At 41.0% G+C, this 22,498-nt stretch overlaps 2 protein-coding genes across 2 annotated transcripts; one reads left to right on the forward strand and one right to left on the reverse strand.

Moving 5' to 3' along the window:
* Positions 1 to 8,531: 8,531 nt before the first annotated feature.
* GCK72_009182 (uncharacterized protein) lies at positions 8,532 to 11,324 on the reverse strand (the record flags this gene model as incomplete). The annotated part of the gene is made up of 5 exons (XM_053727253.1): positions 8,532 to 8,555; positions 8,620 to 8,928; positions 9,602 to 10,108; positions 10,297 to 10,413; positions 10,911 to 11,324. 5 exons carry the CDS (start codon positions 11,322 to 11,324, stop codon positions 8,532 to 8,534), a joined length of 1,371 nt encoding a protein of 456 aa, XP_053586830.1.
* GCK72_009183 (uncharacterized protein) lies at positions 11,147 to 11,392 on the forward strand (the record flags this gene model as incomplete). Its single annotated transcript, XM_053727254.1, has 1 exon — positions 11,147 to 11,392. One exon carries the CDS (start codon positions 11,147 to 11,149, stop codon positions 11,390 to 11,392), a length of 246 nt encoding a protein of 81 aa, XP_053586831.1.
* Positions 11,393 to 22,498: the final 11,106 nt, after the last annotated feature.

Here is a 22,498-nt window from a genome sequence, read left to right on the forward strand (position 1 = left end):
CTTTTTTCGGTACTTATCTGATAATTTTATCTTACTTTTGGCTGAAAAAAGCGGCTCTGAATGCTCAGAGGCCATTCCAATGTGAAGGAAATTCACTTAGGAAGATGGTTTTGAGCTTCTTCAAGATGAAGAACGTCTGAGAATCTGCTTCTGAAGTGGAACCTTTGCGAGAATGATTCAAATAAACTTTTGTTATGTCACTAAGACATTTCTAAAAGACCTTACCAGGTTACAGATAAGTACTAGCAGTAGAAATCATGGTCAAGTTATTTTCACAAAGGAATATTGTGTTCTCGAATCAATAGAAGATTCAAAAGTTTTAGAATTATCCGAAATGGGTGTGAAACCTTCAAACAAAAACAATGTTTGCAGTTTCTTTTCAAAAAGTTGTCTACTCATCGTTAAACTCACGATATCCAGTGTTTTACTAGTGAAAAAAGATTTGGGACACTAGATCATGATTTGAAAGACTAGTACTTGTTACTAATTGGTCGAAGTAGTTCAGCTATGTCTTGGTAATAACATGAGACTTGATTCTACTATTTCTTTCAAAAACTATACCATAAAAACAGATTCTCAGACGTTCTTCATCTTGAAGAAGCTCGAAACCATCTTCCTAAGTGAATCTCCTTCACATTGGGATGGCCTCTGAGCATTCAGAGCCGTTTTTTTCAGCCAAAAGTAAGATAAAATTATCAGATAAGTACCGAAAAAAGTAAAATACCGTGCAAAAACATTGCTCCCTTTATTTGAAATGCGAATTACGATCATTTTCCTCAAAAATCCCGATTTTTGGACTTTTTAGCATAAACTGGCTCTTCAAAGTAGAATTTTTGCTGTAAAAGTATGGAGAAAAATAAGATAACGCTGATAAAAATTCGAATTTTATTGACTGAAAACGTTTTTTAGTGAAAAAACGGTAAAAAATCATGGAGAAATTGAAAATTCTCAAGGGGGGCTATCTTTATGACGCGGTCTATTTTTCGAGTTTTCGATGATGTACCCGTAGTTTTCGTAGGAGATTCATGAAACTTTGCGCTCAGGGGTTATTTCGCACGAGGAATCGAATGCTGTTACCCATTTTTCATGAAAACTTACGGCTGAGCCAGATCCGACATAATCGCAAGGGGGGCTATCTTTATGACGCGCACTGTATATCCGAGAGTCATGATGTCAGTAATTTCAAAAATGTCAAAGCTTTTTGCTCTTCTGCACTCAAGTATTGAGGTGTCTGTCTCAAAATCCCTCCATCCGGATGTCCGCGTTGTCTGTCTGTGTATCCGGAAGTCCAAATGTTCACTTTCTCTGTTTCTGTAAGATGAAATTCCACATTTGATATCCAGATGCCTGTGTGTGTCAGTAAATCCGGATGTCTCGATCTCGTTATTCAGAATTTTCAGGAAAATCAAATTTACGTGATTTTCGGAAACTTTACAAAAAGTTTGTGAAATTTTCACTCAGATTTTGCTTTGAAATTGTTCGACAGAGTCTGGAAATTTGTATAACAAAGACAGACATGAATTGAAAACTCTGGGTTGTCTTCATAGTTTGAGCTCGGACATCCAGATATCTGGACAGACAGACAGACGGATCCAAAATTGCTTGAAACTCATAGCTCTGTCTCTATTCTGCGATTTTGTAAAGACAAATTGTTCCGTTTTACTGGTAAACCTGGGTAGCACACCTACCAGAGTTGTTGGGAAGTAAACTCGGTAGTTAGACGGAAGTGAGTTTTATTTAGACAATATGAAACGAACTTCAAAAATATGAAGTTAATATGTTGTATTAATGGTATTACTACCCTTCGAGCATAAAAAATTCCGAATTTTTTCTTATCCCCTACCAGTAGACCTGAAAAAGCAGCCGAATTCGAAGCCCAGAAGTCGGAAGTCGGAAGTGAAGACTTTTTCAGGTCTACTGGTAGGGGATAAGAAAAAATTCGGAATTTTTTATGCTCGAAGGGTAGTAATACCATTAATACAACATATTAACTTCATATTTTTGAAGTTCGTTTCATATTGTCGAAATAAAACTCACTTCCGTCTAACTACCGAGTTTACTTCCATGCAACTCTAACACCTACAGTACCGGCCAAAAATCAATCATATTTTACCTTTTTCAGTTGAAAATGCCCAATTTTGAGAAGGTGTCATGGTAAAACTAACTGTCCCACAGAATAACTTTTTACAAGATCAAACAGACTAAGAGTAGAACTTCATTTTTGTAGTTGACAACTTTTTTGTACAAACACTCCCTAGAGAGTTATAGTAATTTTAAGTCAACAGGTCAAAAATCGCACTATTTTTCACTGAAATAGGAAGATTTGAGGGAGAAATGACTTTGTCGATACGTAACTTGCTAGGGAGTGTCCGTACAAAAAAGTTGTCAACCACAAACATGGAGTTCTACTCTTGGTCTATTTGATCCCACAAAAAGTTATTTTGTGTGACAGTTAGTTTTACTGTGACACACTCTCAAAGATAGGCGTTTTCAACTGAAATTGGCAAAATATGATTGATTTTTGGCCGGAACTGTATCTGCTAAAACTTCCATTTTTGTTCCACTATTCAACAATTTCGAATTCAGACGGATTTCAGATCCAATTCGAATTTCTCAAAAACATTCCTGGTCCCCCTCTACCGTAGCATCCACCACAGTGTCTCCCACAACTCACTTGTCTCCCAGTAAATCTCCATTACCACCACTCAAACACGACACCTTTCACAAGATTAGTACTGTACTACGTGGCAATCGAAGATTGATGACGTCACTTATCTGACGTCATCAAGGGGTCAACATGACAGTCGGGGAGGGGGGTGTGTTTACCCCTGCCTCTGGGAAGGTCCGTCCAAGATACAAATACACCCTGATCACTTTTTTTGTATGTAGTCTGATCAGAGATTCACTCAACTAATCCAACTGTATATTTCAACGACAAATGGAATCCCCCCAGTGTGTCTCTGCGTTTCTTCAATGGATATGATCTCTCGGTAAGTAGGTGGCGTGGCTGGCGTGACGTTGACGCGTTGTGTAAGTAGGTCAGCTTGGCTTAAGAAATCTTGATTGCAAGACTGCTAGGAATCGCTGGTGGGCTTTTGGGGCGGTTTTTTGGGGTTCTGAAGACATCCGGAAGTCCGAATACACAGATAGATCGGGAAAAGTTCGAAATTTGAGTATAGGAATCTCGTAATTCCAGTTTGGACATCTGGACATCCGGACAGACAGAAGAACATTTATATCCTTTTTTTTAAACAAAAACTCAAAATTTGGACATTTGGATATACAGACACACAGACTTACATTCAGCCATACAAAAACGTACAGTAGTCAGCCCAAGTTTCTTCATTTTTCCAAATTACATGAGCCCGAATCTCAAAATTTTTGAAATTGAAAAGATGTGGACATCTGGACGTCGGGAAACGTACAGATTGTCCGATTTTTTCAACTTTTGTAAGTTTTGTGCCTACAACCCACAGAAATTGCCCGTTTAAGCGTCTAGGAATTCGATAGTCTTAAAATTTTAGTTTGGACATCCGGACAGACAGACACACAGGCGGTTGTCTGGACGTTCAGAACATTATTGAAAAACATCAGGATACTTTCGTATTGGGACATCCGGACAAACGGACACACAGACAGACATCTGATTCAGATTCAGAAGTCTTTTGAAATCAAATATGTTTGGACATCCGGACATCAGGATTGAGTGACAGACATACATCTGGACTTAAAGTCAAAAACTTGGAGTTGAGGTCTGTGGCATAACTTCTTCAATTTTGGTTTTCTCGGTCATCGGCTTCAAACCGTAATAACTCAGCTTAAATTGGGTATTTTTGAGTTTCGAATATTGTTTTAGGCACCGGAGGTGTTCTAAAATCAAAAATAGGTTTGTGATCTAACTTTTTCAGTTTTTGGTTTTCTAGGCCACCAACTTCAAATCGCCATAACTCGGCTTAAATTGGACGCCGTTTGTATAGTTACATTTTCGGCAACTTTTGAAAATCCTGTTTTTTTCTGAAAATATAGGTAATTTGAGTATCTAATTTCAAATCCACCACGCTTCCCGTCCACTCCTTCTAATCTCCATACCATAAGCGTATTCAAATCCTCCCTCTCCTTCAAAGGTAATCCTCAGGTCCCTCACCCACCACTTCTCTCCACCGTCGTCGCTTACACCAATAGACCAACACACAATTCACGTGATTCTCATGGGAGACCGCGGGTTTTTGGCACCTACCAATTGGTGAACAGTCTTCTTCTTCTTCTTTTGTTTGATGAATGACACTGGCAGAGAGAGAGATCTGCTAGGATTAGGTAATGGGGAGTAAGTGTTGGTGGTAATTACAGTGTTCGGAGAGACGGGGACATCTGGATGGACAGACGCACAGACAGACACAGTATTCAAGATTATCACTATTTAGAGTTGCATTAAGAGTTTTCATAAAAGTAAGACATCCCGACTGACAGACACACAGAACAACTTTTCGTTATAAAAGCGGATGTCCATGTATGTGCGGATGTTCAGATTATCGAATGTCTGTCGGTATGTATGTTTGTCCGGATGTCCTAACTCAGACGCCTAAGCACTGCGTCACCAGAGACTGAGACTATCTGAATCGTAGAAGTATCGGGCGTCCGAATTTACAAAAAATATTGTCTGTCTGTGTGTTCAAATATCTTAAATCTGTCTGGATGTCTGTCTGTTGTCTGAATGTCCAGATGTCTGAATAGAAAGTAACTACAGTAGTCGTTGAGTCCATGGAGACTGAATGACGCTTCAGATGACTGGAAGTCTGTCTGGATGTACGTGTTATCCGGAAGTCCGTCTGTCTGTGTGTCAGTCGGTCCCGATGTCGATGTCCCACCTATAAATCTACATGTTCAATATTATCATCATTTTCGATGAATTTCAGTGTTTGGATTATAAAATTTGTGTCTGTATGTGTGTCAGTGTGTCCGATTGTCTTGCTCATAACGAGGTTTAACCAAATTCTATCATTGAACATCAGGATATCCACACATACAGACAGACTAGCTAGGACCATGCCTTTTCTGAAAACTATGAGGCGTCTGGATAAGCAGACACACAGACACACAGACACACAGACAGACACTGAAACACTTCAAAAAAGTGAATACTGGCTGGCGTACCTTTAGCGCATTTGCAAAGTCTGAAAAAACTGCAAATTCCTGATATTCGGACATCTGGACAAACGGACATACATACAGACATAATCAAATCCGGGAATCCGGATAGACTGACACACATGCATTACTCTGGCGTGCCTTCGGCGCGTTTTTTGTCATTTCGGGCTTTTCGGATCCGGACACAAAGACACACTGACAGACAAATATGGATTTGTTTCAAGGCTGGCATGCCTTCGCCGCGCTTTGAGAAGTGTTGAATTCATGAAAAATAGTCCAATGTGTTCAAGAGATCCCGTTTTTAACGATCTTTTCACAAAAAGTGAAAAACGCGTCAAAGGCACGCCAGAGAGGGAAAACGTCCGTTTTCAGAAAAATAATTGCGACTGGACAAACAGACACACAGACAGACATCGAATTTCGGTATGGCGCGCCTGTTACGCGTTTCTGACTTTTCTGACTTTTAAAATGAAGACACACAGACAGGCGAACATAGCAAATCACATTTTGTGCCTTGAGTCTGGCGCACGTTCGACGCGTTGTTCCAACGAGGTTGGCCCATTTGAAAGATGGATGGTCAATTTTGTCAGAATATTTGAGTTTTTTCATAAAAAATGAATGGTCCCTTCCCACTCAAAAAAAAGAACAGTTACCTGTATTATTACTCTATCAGGTCGTTCACCTTCTTCTCCTCACGCCGTTCACGTGATTGGATAGAGAACACTCTGTCTCTCTCCCTGCTGACCACTTGGTCCGTCGTTTGCCGTTCCGTTGCACAAAATTTCGTTGACACGATGTACTCTGCGTCTCTCGCCTCCGCACACTCTCTCTCTCTTCAATCGAAAACCTTTTGATCTTATTATAATATATCGAGTGTTTGGTTGGTGTGGGAGAGAGAGAGTGAGTCGACAATAGGCATCCGTCATATTGGCGGTCCCTTTCCTTGTCAGAGAGATTAGATTTGATTTGTGTAGGTTACAGTAATCCTGGAGGTGAGAGCTAACGCGCGGATTACTGTAGTAGATTAGGATAGGTTAGAGGTATGTGTGTCCAGATGTCTAGATGTCCGGTAGGACTACTGTAGAGAAATAAGCTTAAAACCTGAAAGTGATGTTTGTCTGTGTTTCCGGTTGTCCAGATGTCCAGACTCCTCAAAAAGAAGCCGAACGCACGCCAGTCTGAGCTGTTGCTATGCATACTGAAATTCGATGTATGTATGTGTGTCTGTTTGTCCAGTCGCATTTTTTTTTTTGAAAACGGATATTTTCCCTCTCTGGCGTGCCTTTGACGCGTTTTTTACTTTTTGTGAAAATATCGTTGAAACACGGGATCTCTTAAAGTCAACACTTCTCAAAACGCGCCGAAGGCACGCCTGTCAATTTTCAAATATCCCATTTTCGCTGGGGGAAAACGCGTTGCAGGCACGCCAGCCTTGAAACAAAGTGTAACTGTCTATGTTCGTCTGTCAGTGTGTCTTTGTGCCCGGAACCGAAAAGCCCGAAATGACAAAAAACGCGCCAAACGCACGCCAGCGTAATGCATATGTGTCTGTCTATCCGGATTTCCGGATTTGATTATGTCTGTCCGTGGGCCCGTGTGTCCGTTTGTCCAGATATCTTCGCGATTTTTGAGTTTTTGGAAACGCGCTAAAGGTACGCCAGCCAGTATCCACTTTTTAAAAGTGCCTACATGTCTATTTGTGTCTGTCGAATGTCCAGATTTTGTGATAAATTTTCAAATCATGTAACGCGTCAAAGGAACGCCAGCCGGCTCAAATCTTATGAGATTGTCTATGTGTCTGTTTAACCGTATGTCCGGATATATGTCTATGTGTCCGAATGTCCCTTTTCCAGTGATTCGAACACTTCAATTCTTACTATCTCAGTTAGGGTATCAAAAGACGCGTCTCAGGCGCACCAGGCTGCTCAAATCTTGAAGGTTATGAGTCTATATGTTTGTATGTTTATCTAGATGTCTGTGTCTCTGAATGTCCAAATAAAAGTAAAATAAAAAGATGAAATTATCTGGAATCATTTATTTACATCATTCTTGCTCATCAGAATTTTTTTGTTTGTGGGAAGACAAAGAGAGTCTCAAAATGAAATAATTTTAGAGGGGTGGAAAGGAACGAACAATTTACTTAATAAGGGGGGAAGATGTGGTGGGGAAGGAAATGTGATTGTCATTGAAATGGTTAGGAATTTCAAAAAATGGAAATCATTTTAGAAGAGTAGGAAGATTTAGGGGTGGATGAATAAAGGACTACTCGACGATGACGCAACACTTGTCACCGGGAGGAGTGGGGGGAGGATTCAGATAGGGATAAGAGAGTTTGTATGGTTTTGTATGTATGGTTAGGAGCGACGGTACGGTGGAGAGTGGACCCAAGTAAACAACAATAACAGAACAAACGGTCAATCAACAATTAGTTTAATTAGGGAGGGGGCGGAGCTTATTTTAAGAGAGAGGTCAAAAATGTGTATGAAAGAGAAAAAGGACAATCAGTTCCTAGATGGGGGGTCTATGTACAAGTGAAATGAGGGGAAATGTTCGTTTAAAAGGGGGACAGAAAGGAGGAAAAGAAAGAAATGAGCACTTGAAACCAGTCAAAGAGACAGAAAAAGTTATAGATAGAGGGGGGAATATCAGTTCATATAGTTAGTTAGGATAGATTTATATAGTTAGATTTATAGAAAAGAGAGAGTGTGTTGAAATGAGAGAGACGCAGACGGAGAGAGATGATGAGAAATCAACAAAAAAACCAGTGCATTTTCAGGGGGGAGGAGTTTCGAGGGTGGGGGGTTCGCTTGTTGTCTTCATGAAACGATTATTTCTTGGAGAGATTCATCAACATTTTTGGGATTTCTGGTGGTGGTGGTGGTGTAATCTGATTCGCCTAACAACATGTGTAGAGAAGAGAGAGAGGTTTGATCTAGTGGAGTCTAGTGGAGGTGTGAGGATCCCGATGGTTTTAGGTTTGATTCCATTCACGTTGTTTGACTTTTTCAAAGAATGCAAAAGAAAAAAAGTGGGAGGAATCGAACCAAAAACCCCCGGAGTCTCATCCATCCCTGTTCCCACCTGCGCCACCTCACCGCGATGAGAACATCAATCGCGAAGGGCGTATAGAAAAGTGAAGGAAAATGGTGGAAAGGGAGGCTCCACTAGACAAGTGGTAGATCAAAAACAAAAACAAAAAAAGTATTTTTTTCAGAGTTGATGAATGAAAAAGAGGGATTGTTTCAGTGAGAGAGAAGGGCGGCTAACAATATGAACATGGGTATTGATTGCGGCGCATTTTGTGTGTGTTTGGTTGGGGTTTTTTGAGGATTGGAGTGATTGAGGATTTCAGAGAGAGAAAGAGAAGTTCAGGACGGGCGGCTCGCTTATTGTGGAATCGGCTGGAAATACTAAATTTTAGGATGCTGCTTGAATCTGGAAGTGGGCGGAGTCGGCCGCCGAAACGCCACACACCTTTTTGTTGCGTCCATTGTTTGGATTCATGTTGTAGAACTGTTGATTGCCTCCCTGTCCGCCTTGCCCTCCAGCTTGTCCACCCTGTCCACCGGCGTTCTGTGCTCCGTACATGTGAGCTCCGTACATATCGTTTCCACCGTTAGCCTGTGGATTACCGCCACCGACGTGCATACCGCCCATCTGCGAGGCCAACGAGTTGACGTCGTAGTGTTGTTGGTAGACGGCGGCCGGATGGTAACCGTAGTACGATTGATAGACTTGTGGGTACTGCATACGTTGGATCATGTCCGGGTTGTTGATCGAGTGCTGAAAGTGAAAGAAATTTGAAAATTGGATCACTGATGTGGTGTGGTGCAATACGCAACGCGCGTGGTCGACCGTGCGTTGCGGTCGGTGTAAAACTAGGCGCGACAGGTAGGGGTGTCTTATCGAATTCTACAAAAAAACTGTAAATCTACCCACTAGTAACCTAGAAAATTCAAAAAAAATTCGCCAACTTACAACCAATTTCTACGAATTTTCGCAAGGAAATTTCAAAAAATGTTCTAATAAGAATATGTAAAACTTAGTTATAATCATTTGCTATAATTCATAACCTAAAAAAATTGTACCTGAAACCTAGAAAAACGCAAAATAGCGTGATGACGTAGAAACCCAAAAAAGTTAGTCCACTAACTTCAGAGCCAAATTCCACTAAATTTTTCTATAAGGACTAAAAAGAAAATGCAATTTTAAATGCTTTCTTGGAAGCGAAATTCATAAATTTTAACTCCCTTATACAGAAAACTAGAAAAACCTAAATGAACTTTTTCAATAAGATAGTCTATAAAGGCTAGTACCTTTTCTAAAAATGGGCCTAGAAAACCCCACAGAGACGTGCGCAAGGCCTCCCTACCTGTCCATTTAAAAACGCGTTCAACACAGGCGGTCCCAGAGAGCTAAACTGTTGGAATGGGTGTCTCGGTATACCGGTACCAACCTTACTCTTCCTGCCGGTATCCGCTTGTTTAATAAGGAGAGCCGGTCCCTCTTTAGTCATGTTCTCGAATCGTCCTCCGTTGAGTGCCGAAATGATCACCTCGCACTTTTCCTTCGAGTCCATTCTCGCGAATCCGACGCCACGAGAATTGTTGTCCGGAGTGCGGAGGATACGTGTCGAGATGACCATTCCGTACTTGTTCAACTCGCTCTCCAACATTTGTTCAGTGAAATCCAATGGAAGATTCGCAATGTACAAGTTGGTTGGGTCTTGCTCTTGTTGTTGAAGCTTCGCCATCTGAGCCTGGACACCCTCAGTGTTGAGTCCATCGACGGCGGCGGCGGCGGCTTGTGGAGACTCAAAGTCGACGAAACCGTATCCCTTGCAGTTGTTGGTGGCTTTGTCCATGATTGCCTTAGTCGAGGCGATGTTTCCATACTTGGAGCACATCTCACGAAGAGTGTCATCATTCGTGTTTGGTGCCAATCCACGGATGTAGAGATTGGTCTGAAAGAATGGGAATGGTCAGATTAACGGCACCGAATAAAATGAGGAATTGAGACGTCTAACGTCTACTAATGATTTTTTGGCCGTACAGAACTGGGCGTGGCGGTGGCGAAATTCGAGGAGGGATGAGGTTGACGTTGTGAAGTGGGTGGTTGTGATGGTGGAAGAGGAACTCGTCGCGAACTCACCGAGCTCAATGGAGTCGAGTCATGGTGTTGTTGACCGTCACGTGGAGCCGTGTAACGACCGTAGCCATTGCTGTTTCCGAACGGTCCGCTTCCTCCTCTCATATGGTTTTGGGGACGCTGTAATGATTTTTGTTGATTGGAGAGTTCTATACTGGAGGTAAATGGAAAGGGGGATTTGGGACAGTCAAGAACTATTAAGATCGGAAAAAAATCGGTTGATACAGTGTTAGACCGTGTTAGGTCGTTAAGGACATTCTAGGCCCTCATAGACGATTTTCGATTTCTGACGGTCTTAACAAATGCAAACGGTTCAAAACGGTAAAAAGAACTAAAACCGTTTTAGGCCGTTCTGAAACTTGAAGAAATCTCAGATGGTCTAACATGGTCTGTCAAGATCGAAAACGGGTTAAAACGGTCGAAAGCGGTCTAAAACGGTCTAAAACGGTCTGGTACAGTCAAAACCTTCTGAAACAGACTGGGACGGTCGAAAACGGTAGAACACTATCTCAGCCAGTCTTAACCGATCTCAACCGATTTCCACTATTTCAGACCGTTCTCGGCTGTTCTAGACCACCTAGAACCCTCTAAAAATTCTTTTTTTTTCCATAACTCACCCCTCCATAGAATTGGCGTTGACCATGATGTTGTGGTGGTCCTTGTCCTTGACCACCTTGTTGAGGAGCCCCTTGCGGCTGTTGTTGTTGTTGTTGCTGTTGTGGAGCGGCAACCGAAGACGTGTTCATTCTTGAATTATGTGCTTGTTGAGAGGAGTGTGAATTCTGATGGTGATTGTTGTTGGTACGTGATGGAGGATGATGATGGTATTGATTAGATGAAGTAGTATGAGGAGATGAAGAATGAGTTTGAGGAGAATTTGTGGAAGATGAGTGATGTTGGTGGTATGGTTGGTTTCGTTGATGTTGATGATGATGGTGTTGAGGAATTGGTGGTGGTGGATAGTTCAGAAGGCCACCCTTATCGCTTCTCGGATACGATTGTTGTTGCGAGTTCTGGGCAGTTGGCGGCATCGGTGGTAACGAATCGCCAACACGCTGCAAACAGCACAAGAAACAACAGTGAGAAGCGATATTTTTAGGATAGAAAGATATAGAAAGAGAAAGTTACAAGAAAGGATAGAAAAAGAAAAAAAGCAAAAAAGTTTTGGCGCCGTGCGGGGGTTGAACCATCGACCCTCGGAACGCCGATCAGACTCCTTACCACCTCGGCCACCAGGGCAGAAGGCGACGCGAGGTGGTTAGGGTGGATATAAAGGACAAGATAGAGAAAGAGAAAGAGAGCCTACGGACCACCAACATCATGCAAATAGAGAAAGATGAATTTCTGGTGTGACGTCACTCACGTCTTCTGTCCAGATGGGAAACACAGAAGACGTGATAAGATGTGAGATCGTCACCCTTTGAGAAGTGCTAAAACACTTAAGAAAACATGCAATTTCTAGATAGAGATAGAGATAGAGAGGTGCAGAGAGAAAACATTGAGTTCTTTATACTTACCTCGGTTAAGTTATTGGTTGGTTATAGGAGACTGGGTATAGAGGGGATGGATTAAGTGAAGACGGTAGATGGGAGTGTCGAAAGCAACGTGGCCTGTAATAAAAGTTAGGTAGATATTTGAAATTTGAATGAGAAGAGTGAGAGAGAGATAAGATCATGACATGAAGAACAGAAAGAAAGAAGAAAAGAAGTTAAAAGAAATGAGAATGACCCCACAGTAAGGAGGGAGGATAAAAAATGGGCATTCTTCTTCTCTTAGTGCGCAAGAAGACAAGAAGAAGACCCCCGGCCTTGACCGGCGCGCGTCCCGGACATAGGAATCGAATGGACTTGAGAAGGGGGACATACATTCCAAAAAAAACTGAAAAACAAGAATGGGGGTACTGTAGCTTGTGACTCATAGGAATTGTACGGTTTTGTGAGTGTTGCTCTGCGGCATGAAAGGGCATAGTGATGATTCATAAGTAAAAAGAAAAATAGTTATGCTGTGCCGGGGTATTGAACCCGACCCCTTGGAACGCGTTCCCATCTGAGCCACGTCTGCATGAAATGAAGTGGATGGGAAAGAATGTATATAAAAGTGAGGGGAAGAGAAAGAAATTTAAAAAATCAGCGGACAACAATGGCGCCGGCACCGACACCTCAAGGGCGCCGGATAAAGGGCATGGTGAAGAAGAAATGTTTACCACCGTCACCACCTGACGAAAACGCGGAACTTTTAGCGGGGGGCAGCAGTGGGGGTCAAATCAAAACTTAATGCATCAATGATCAAAAAGTGCATTCCATTCCCTCCCTAGAGAATAGGTCTAATGGTGGTCAGATGGTGGGTGGGGGGGGGGGGGGGGGACCACCCAAGCCGCAAGCTCCGCCCCCTACAAAACCACCCGATCAAACTACATACGAAAAAAAGTACTGTGGTGGATATGGTAACAAGGGAGAGAGTGAGCAGAGAAAAAACTAAAGGGAGAAGACGAGGGAGGGAAGACTACTCACTCGCGCGGGGAGGTCGGCCTTCCCGGCCGTACACACACACACTACCCATCATCCATCTCGGCCCCTCTCCTGCACACACACACATACTCACAAAAAAAGAAAGAAAAAGAAGAAGAAGGGAATGAATGGATGTGTCCATCTCTATCTCCCCCAAAACGTCAAGGACACATCGTATTCAATCAACTTGGGATGGGATACACAGCCCAAAAAAATTTTCTACAGTACCCCCATAGGATCACTTGTCGGATTGACCAGGCTTTTGCGCATCCTCTGAAACCCAGCTAACCCAATGAATCTTGAATCCTAAATCTCTGATACCGTACCCATCTACAGTACACTTCCTAAGCCCCGCCCTTTACTGCCTTATCAGTGGATTCCCCTCTCTCTCTCTCTGAAGCATCTAAGCCCCGCCCCCTTTTTTCTTTCAAAACTGAAAAAGCAGCGAATCGATTGACGTTTGGTCACATGCATCGACGCGTTCACTCTCGAAAAGGAGAGTCTAGGCAAAGCTGGCAGCGTGCCAAGAAAAAAAAAGTGGTGAGGGCTGGTAAGAACGCGCGCGCGTAGCCCCCCTCACACACACATACACAGAAGAGATGAGATCGCGCGCGGGCAGCACACAAACGGTGGAAGAGAAATAGTGGCCGTGAGGGGAAGCGCAGGCCGCGAGGCGAAAGTGGGCGGGGCTTGGAACGATGCCAAGGCATATGGAGTGTCCTAGAGAGGGAGGGGGAGACCCCCCTTCTCTTTCTGATCACGAGTTGTTTGTTGGATTGGGTGATGGTGGACACAGGGGCCTCCCTCTACGCGTCGAATGAATGAGGAGGACCAGGGGAAGATAGAGAGTAGGTCAATAACGGAGAGTAGCGGTATTCCATCTTTTGACGTCTGGCGTCTCTTCGATCGACACAATGTCTCGCTCACGCGGAGCGGTCGACACGCGGTCGGTAGGGAGAGAGGAGGCGAGGAGAGAGATGACCAGTGTGAGCGCTCGGGGCAATGATGAGGCAAATTGGGGCGGACAGGGTGAAAGAGAAGCAAACACGTTAGAAGTTGGCATGGTGCCAAGTGGGCGTGTCGCCGCGCCGGTAGATCGGAAAGGCCACCCAAGTAGAAAAAACGACAAGGAGAAAGATGGAGCGCGCGGGCGCCCAGAAGGATAGAAGGTCATAAATCAAGGAAAGGAGAGTTTGAATTCAAATGAGTAGAATGAGAGAACTTTTGGAAGAGGGATCGAACCAGGGACTCGTCGGGTGACGGTTGACTGCTCACCCAACTGAGCCAAACCTACGGAATTCTTGGTCATCTTGAAGGGAATATATGAAGGAAGGGGAGAACGAGAAATTATGAAAATTGAGCCGCAGACCTTTTGCTTGCTGGCCGAGTGCTCACCCAGCTGAGCTACACCTGCCGAATCTCTCACTAGCTTGAAAGGTATATAAGAGAATGAAAGAATTTGAAAAAATCCAACCGGGAATCGAACCCGGAACCCTCTGTTTGCCGTGCGCGCGCTCAACCACCTGCGCCACACCTGTGGGAACTCTCGCACACCTTGAAGGGCCCATTATGAGGGAACCGTTGCGAACGGGTGGAGAGGGGGACCAAAAATGAGAAAAAAGAAGAAGACGTCATCGGGGGGAGGGATTCTGGAGACATGTATGTGTTGAGTGAGAGAGAGAGACGAGGACGACGCATCTCCTTTTCCCAGAAAGTGCGGACCCCCAGACTCCGCCCATTTCAAGGACCCGTCTCTACTATTGTTATTTTGATGTGGTAGGAGGGGCACTAGGATTACTGTAGATCACGGTTCTCTTTGTTTGCCACGTCATGGGGGTATGGGAAGAAGAGACAACGATCGAGAAGGTTCTGTCAACGACACTGTAGGGAAAACGCGCCAAAGTCACGCCAGCCTCCAATAAAAAGATCTAGAGGATCTCTCCTGCTGCGGCTCGTTCTCGTAAAACTTCAGAGTGACGGAGGAGCAGTTGGGGGCATCACAGGGATAACCAGGGAAAGAGAGAGGGCACCCACAAAAAAAATTGTGAGGGGGGTGGGGGACCATTCAGAAGTTGAAGGAGTAGAAGAATCCAGAGTGAGTGGGGGTCACATTTCAAAGAAGACAGGTGGCACTATTTTTGATCGACTCTCTCTGACTCATTTACTCACTGAGAGAGAGAGCAGAAGCCAATCGGAAGTGATCGATTTATCTTTGGGGACAGAGAGGTAGGGGGTCACACGGGATTTTGGAGAATTTGCAGAGAGAAATATTGTGGGAAATAAAGAATCTGAAAATCTAGAAAAAAGAACCAAGTTTGAGAGTATGGGACGGAGTCAATTACTGTTCTATTTCTTCAAATTAACATATTTTCGAATTATTCAAATTCAAAACTACATTTTAGCTGTTGATAACTTTTTCGTAAGATGCGACCCTAGAAAGTGACGGTACCGAGTTTGAGAGCATAACACACGGCTCTCAGATTTGTTCAAAATTTTTTTAAATTACGGTTTTTAGATATTACAAAACTAGATCTACATTTTTGCAGTTGATTACTTAAGTGTACGGTGTATCCCTGGAAAGTTACGGTAGTGAGAAAGTTTAAGTAAGTAAAAACTGATCAACTTTGAGAGCGTTTCGCGCTACCAAGAACTGCATGATTATTTAAAATTGAAATGCTTTCAAATACTATAAGTATAATACTACAATACTAATACTACATTTTTGCAGTTGACAACTTTTTTGTAAGATGCGACCCTAGGAAGTTACGGAACCGAGACTGACAGTGAAATTTAAGCAAAACGTTGGCGGGGTGCCAAGGACCACCCAGTCATCAAAAATTGAAATATTTTTAAACAGTACACACTTTGGTCTTTTTTTTTGAAATTTTCATTACCGTATCAAATACAAAAATCATTTTTTGATGTCATAGTGAGGCAGTCCAACTGCTCGTCACAGTCTCATGGATTGCCTCATCGTTTTACAGTTTTGTAAACTTGTAGAATATAGTCAGGGCTAAATTTTTGTAATTAAACATTTTTTGATGGATTCACTTGTATTTGGAAAAGTGAAAGTATTTCTTTTTTAGAAACTGATCTTTGAAGACGTGTATCTCTAAAACAATAAAAACTATCAAAAAGATATCAACTACAAAAATATAGTACTAGATTTGATCTATACTCTGATTGTAATTTTTTTGAAATAGAGTTCATGAGGAAAGCGTTACAGTCACTCAAAATTGGGCACTTTCAATCAAAAGTGTATATTCTTCAATGACCTCTGAAAGTATGTTGTGGTACGGAATTTTTAAATTTTATCTGAATTTTAACTAATCGTGTGCAATTAACTCTATATTTTCTCAAATCCATAACTCCTGCTCTCCAGATCACTACTATTCTATATAATCAAGCGAAAAAATAAACCAAGATTTTTTTTCCTTTTTTTCAAATCCAAAGATTTGAGGATCCCAATAAAAGTAAGCCTTTTCCATCTGGAGTAGGATGAGAAGAAAATAATTAAAATCCGCTTCCCTTCTATTTGCCCCAAAATGAGATTCAGAAGATTTAGAAGAAGGAGGATAGGAAAGCAATAAATGGAATAGATGAATGAGATTCTAGTATTCAAAGGATACCGAAAGGGTGAGGAGATTAATCAAGATTTCCAAAAAATTATAATGTTTTTGGTTTAGTGATGAGAATCAGAAGTCAGTTTGAAATGTCGCATTAATGTCAATCCAGGGATGTTATGACTTACAGTAACTGATTCGATTTATGTAAGACTGAATAAGTAATGTTAGAATGAGATTATGCTGCACGTGTCTGGGGGGAGGTAGATGAGTTTTCAGACTTTCAGGATCCCAGACTCTGATTCTCTCTCTGTTGAAATTTCGGTGATACTTTATTATTGAACTCAATCAAACTTGTCCTAGGCATTGTTACGGTAAACTGAGACCGATGCCTTAAATTTGGACAAATGTTTTCTGTGAGCATTCACTTTTTTGTTATACTGCAGAGTAACATGTTACAAGAATTTTAATATCTACAGTACCGCTCAAAAGTATATTAAGTTTTGCCTTTTTCAGTTGATAATCCCCAAATTTAAGAGTGTGTCATAGTAAAACTAACTATTCTCATAGAATGAAGTATGCTTCTTGGTGGACCTTTTGTTATATGATGTATTCGTACATAAGTTGCAAGACGGTAAATTGCACGTATTTATTTGCCAATATTTCGGTTTTACAACCATCTTCAGGGCTAGGTTTAACTACCTGGAAATCATAAGGTGAAATACGATAAAAAACGAATCGTACAAAAACATGGTTATCAATCACTGCTACAAAACTAACTATGACACAAAATAAATTTTTATGAGATCAAACAGACCAAGAGTTGAGCTTCATTTTTGTAGTTGACAACTTTCTTGTACTGTCACTTCCTAGAGAGTTATGGTCATTTTAAGGTGACAGCTCAAAAAAAACAATTTTGCACTGAAAAGAGTCGATTTGAATGAGAAATTACTTCGACGATATATAACTTGATAGGAAGCGTCCGTACAAAAAAGTTGCCAACTACAAAAACAACTACAAAAATGGAGCTCTACTTTTGATCTATAACATCCATTAAAAACCTACTTGATGGGATAATCCGTATCACCATGACACACTCTCAAAGTTGGATAATTTCAACTCAAAAAACTAAAATTTAATATACTTTTAAGCGGTACTGTAAATATATTCCAAACCTTAACAGTCAACATTCAGTAGTTTAGTATCAATGATTACGGTATGCTCAAGAAAAGGTGCTTACACCGTCACGTCAAAATGCACACTTTTTCGACTTTTCTATAATTTCAATAGACACGTTCGCTCTTTCTTTGCAGGTGGCCTAGAAATCCAAAGATAAATTAGGAATTAGAGAATGAAGTATTTACTAGGGAAGGCCTCATGGTGACCGTGGAGATATGAGACGTCACCTATATCGTTGGAAAGCTGAGAAAACGTTGATTCCAAATATATATTCAGTTTCTTTCCCTCGAGGTCTGGTATACGAGAAAAATAAGGTCAAAGTTCGGACCGTTGACAAGTCATTACCTTACCGACGTGTCAAAAAAATCGTCAACATGGTGTAGGTGGTAGTGAGGCGAATACCTCGAATACTAGTCCTCGAAGGCAAAAACTGAATATATATTTGGAATCAGCGTTTTCTCGGCTTTCCAACGATATAGGTCACGTCCCATAACTCTACGGGAACCTGAAGGCCTTCCCTAGTTAGTCAAACAGAAAAGTTAGATCTGCATATTTCGACACGAGTGGATTCTTATTGCTGCTTCGAAAAAGTTACCTAAGTACAGATGGATTGGCCAGTGAAATATGGGAAACTTTTAGAGATTCATGTTTAAAAGTGTTACATATTTTCTGAGCCTATTTCCTTTAAGCTGATTTCCAGCGCTTTCAAGTGACAGACGGTATCGTACAACCGATCAAACCCACTAAGAAATGTTCGGACCTCAATTCTATAAAATTATTTCCAGCAGATGGGAATATTCTTCGAAAATCAATCAATATTTTGTCATTTTATAACTTTTTGCCATCTCGTCAGAGACCTTGCGCTTTTATTCCATGATTTACGGTATTCCCGTTTTTCTCTATATCTCAGATACTAAATTATTCTCCATGTTTTAATTACTATCAATTTTCAGCCAGAAATTCTAGTCGAACTTATTAATCTCTTTTTCAAATTTTGTTTAGAACCCTAAGGGTTCCGCCCCTTTTTTACACTACCTTGTTTCTATAGTAACCACTCTCAAGACACTTTTTCAAAGGGGCGGAGTCAGGAAGTACAATGACACTATGTATCCTGATGGCTGACCCCCATAAATCACGCACATCAAGAAACAGATCCCCCGTTAGACACAAAGAAGTCGCGCTAAATTTGAATTTTTTGGGGAAATAAATGGAAGAATCCGCGGCGTATCGACGTCATCACGAGAGAGAATCAGAGAAAAAGTTGTTCAGTGACTACTCTCTCTCTCCCATGGCGCCCTTCTCTTTCAACTGTCGACCACACAAAGGGACACATGACAAATAGTAGTGTCATACGGTATGGAGATAGATAGAGTCTTCGAAGAGACGCAGACACTCGGGGCCCCTCACAAAAAGTTGGCGCCGCGCCAAGAGCGTATGGTTAGGAAAGAAACTGAGGTTTCTGGGGGCGATGTGTTCCGCGCACAGGGGAAGAAATAGTATGGGGATGAGCGGAGAGTTGGGAGAGAAAGAGAGAAAGAGATTGGACAAATAGACGGGCGGCCCCATGATCAAAGACGAAGTGGAGAATATGTATTGGAATAAAAGGGGAAGTTTTTTTTGTATGTAGTGGAGAGTGGAAATGTTGCAATTTGTTGGGAAAAACGTGGAAGTCATTGTGATGATAACGGCCAGGAAATGATAAGACAACAATTGTTTGTCGATTTCTTTTAGATGTTGCGAAAAGTTATTCAAGAAGAGACAAAAACTAGAGAATGCGGGGAAAAAAGACTATCGGTGTGGCGGTTTGTCCAGAAATTTTAAGAGTTGAAGGGGTCAAGAGACAAACGTAAAATGAAATGCTCAACTTTGACAGAGAGCCATGGAACCTAGATTCGATGTTCCTATTTTATTTTATTCTTGTAGATCAACTCTAGATCATCATTTTTGAAGTTGGCAACTTTCTTATAGGAGTCATCCCTGAAAGTTGAGAAGCAATAAAAATTTTTGGCTTCTTTTAGTCTAAAGTATCCGATTTTAGCGTACTGTACCAATTACAGAGATAGACGTATTTATTTGAGTTTTGGCATGTCATATTTTGCTTTTTTTTAGTTGAACATGTTCAACTTTGAGAGTGTGTCATAGTAAAACTAACTGTCATACAAAATAACTTTTTTTATGAGATGGAACAGACCTAGAGTAGAACTCAATTTTTGTAGTTATCAACTTTTTTGTACGGACACTCCCTAGAGAGTTATGGTCATTTTGAGTGGACAGCTCAAAAATCGCACTATTTTGCACTGAAATAAGACGATTTGAGGGGTACCATGCTAGGGAGTGTTCGTACAAAAAAGTTGTTAACTACAAAAATGAAGTTCTATTCTTCGTCTATTTGGTCCCATAAAAAGCTATTTTGTGGGACAGTTAGTTTTACCATCTCACACTCTTAAAGTTGGGCATTTTCAACTGAAAGAGGCAAAATATGAAATATTTTTGACCACTGATCTTTATTTTTGTACGGATCCTCTCTTTAAAATTATTGCGAGAGACATCAGGTACCCAGTTTGGACGGTCCCTTTTTTGATTAGTTATCAAAAAGTTGTCTACAAAAACACAGCTTAAAGTTCGATATATCAAAAATGTTTACATTCAAGGAAATAAAAACATTTCTTGATACGGTAGCACGCCCTTCAAGTTGGGCGCATGTCAAGAAAGATTCGGACAGTCAAATTTATAGTGTCCTTCCTAAAATGGGACTTATAACGTTGCAAGGTCCACTTGTGAGAAAAAAGTTGTTAACCCAAAAAGTTATAGTGGATAGGTAGATTTGTACTAACTAGGGAAGGTCATGGACTAAGCCTGGAGTTATGAGACGTATATCATTCGCAAGCTGGGAAAACGCTGATACCTCGTTTTTCTCGAATACTAGGCCTCGAGGGCAAAAAATGAATATATATTTGAAATCAGCGTTTTCCAAGCTTTCCAACGATATAAGTCTCGTCCCATAACTCCAAACTGACTCCATGACTTTTCCCCCTTCCTACTTGACTCCGATGTCAGCCTACATACCCATATATGTCAGGATCTAGAAAAACTATCACAAAATATGTACCCACATCAACAATTACATAATACTTTTTATATGTTTAACGTTGACAACTTTCTGATACCTTTTTTCAGATCTTGAAATACAATGGTGAAAAGAGAACGCAGAGCCTGCCTCTCTCGGTACCTACCTTGAATAGCTAACTAGGGAAGGATCCCGAGTCGAGATGGAGTTACAGGTCGAGATATATATCACTAGAACGGAAATTTTGCGCTGATTTCAAATCTGTAGTCCAATTTTGCAAAACTATTCTTTGAAAAAAGTTATTTGCGTTTTTGTGGCTTTTCAGTGCAAAAATGAGCATTTTCGAGACTCCCAAAGATAACTTTTTTTCTAATTTTTTTCAAATTGTTTTGTGCTGAACGTATGATTACGGATGTAAAGATGATTTTGGCATAGTTTAATTTCAAAATTTATTTTCAGAAAAATTTTTGTAGAGTTTCTTAAATGTTCAATAATGACGCATCTACAAAAAATTTGTTTGAAAATTTTCTGAAGTTCCAACACAAACAATACAAACTACATGATTGGAAATACACGTATAACACAAAAAAATTTGAAAAAAATGAGAAAAAAGTTATTTTTGAGAGTCTCGAAAATGCTCATTTTTGCACTGAAAAGCCACAAAAACGCAAATAACTTTTTTCAAAGAATAGTTTTGCAAAATTGGACTACAGATTTGAAATCAGCGCAAAATTTCCGTTCTAGTGATATATATCTCGACCTGTAACTCCATCTCGACTCGGGATCGTTCCCTAGTAAGAACCTAGAGCCCCTATTAGAAAATTGTCAACTTTAAAAGTAAATCTACCTTAATTAAAACATTTCATAATCATAACATATATTTCTAACGCATTTACAACCCCACAAAGTTCCCACCTATTATTAGCACTAAAATAACAATCATCATAATAAAAACATGCTAGTATATGTATACTTGTACTCGTTTCTCTCTTCTTCACATTCCTTCCGCTCTTATCTCTCTTTTTGTCCCTCTCTCTCTCTAGTGGGTCAACTTATTATCATTTGTCTTCTTTTGTATTTGACCAAAAACCATGAGAGAGGGCACGCTCCATTGAAAAGACAAAACTAGGTTATTGGGAAGAGCGAAGACAACTGTCTGATATCAATTTATAATAAAAGAAAATGATGGAAAAAAAGATCTAGTATAGGGTGTGGTTGACCTTTTTTGACGGACAACGCAGAAACAAGGTGTTTTTAGAAGAACACGTCAAAAACAACATAGACTTTTGAATCAGGGATATGAAGACATCCGGACATGCTGACATATTTCAGAATCTGTCTAAGGAGCAAGTTGGACAAACCGACACACAGACAGGTTTACAGACTTTTTTCGCTGAACGCGTCTAAGGTACGCCAGCTACGATGTGATCATTCGAGAGACAAAGGAAGCAGGGAAAGAAGGGAAATTTGAGAAACCCCAAATTTGAAATGTGTTGTTTGACCGTTTAGGATATTTTAAAAGTCCGTGCCGCGCCAGAAGATATGTGGACATCCGGACATTTGGATAGACAGACAGACCGATAGACATGAGATAGGAGCATGAGACATCCGGAAACACAGAGATTAGGACATCCAAAAGCTCTGAAAATAGCTTCACCATCAGATGAGAAATTCTTTATTTTCGAAATTATACAAGATTTAGGATCTGAATAGAAATGGACATCTGGAAAAACACAAAGACAGACATCCACACATTTGTAACATCTATGTTTTAAATGGTTTCAAATAGTTTGAATTCTGGCGTTTTGAAACTACGAGAATTAGAAACCAGACATTTTATAATTGTTTAACTTTGAACATGAGTCTCAGAATGCCTCAGAATACCTAGA

This window comes from Caenorhabditis remanei, chromosome III (genome assembly GCF_010183535.1).
Source record: "Caenorhabditis remanei strain PX506 chromosome III, whole genome shotgun sequence".
Taxonomy (NCBI): domain Eukaryota; kingdom Metazoa; phylum Nematoda; class Chromadorea; order Rhabditida; family Rhabditidae; genus Caenorhabditis; species Caenorhabditis remanei.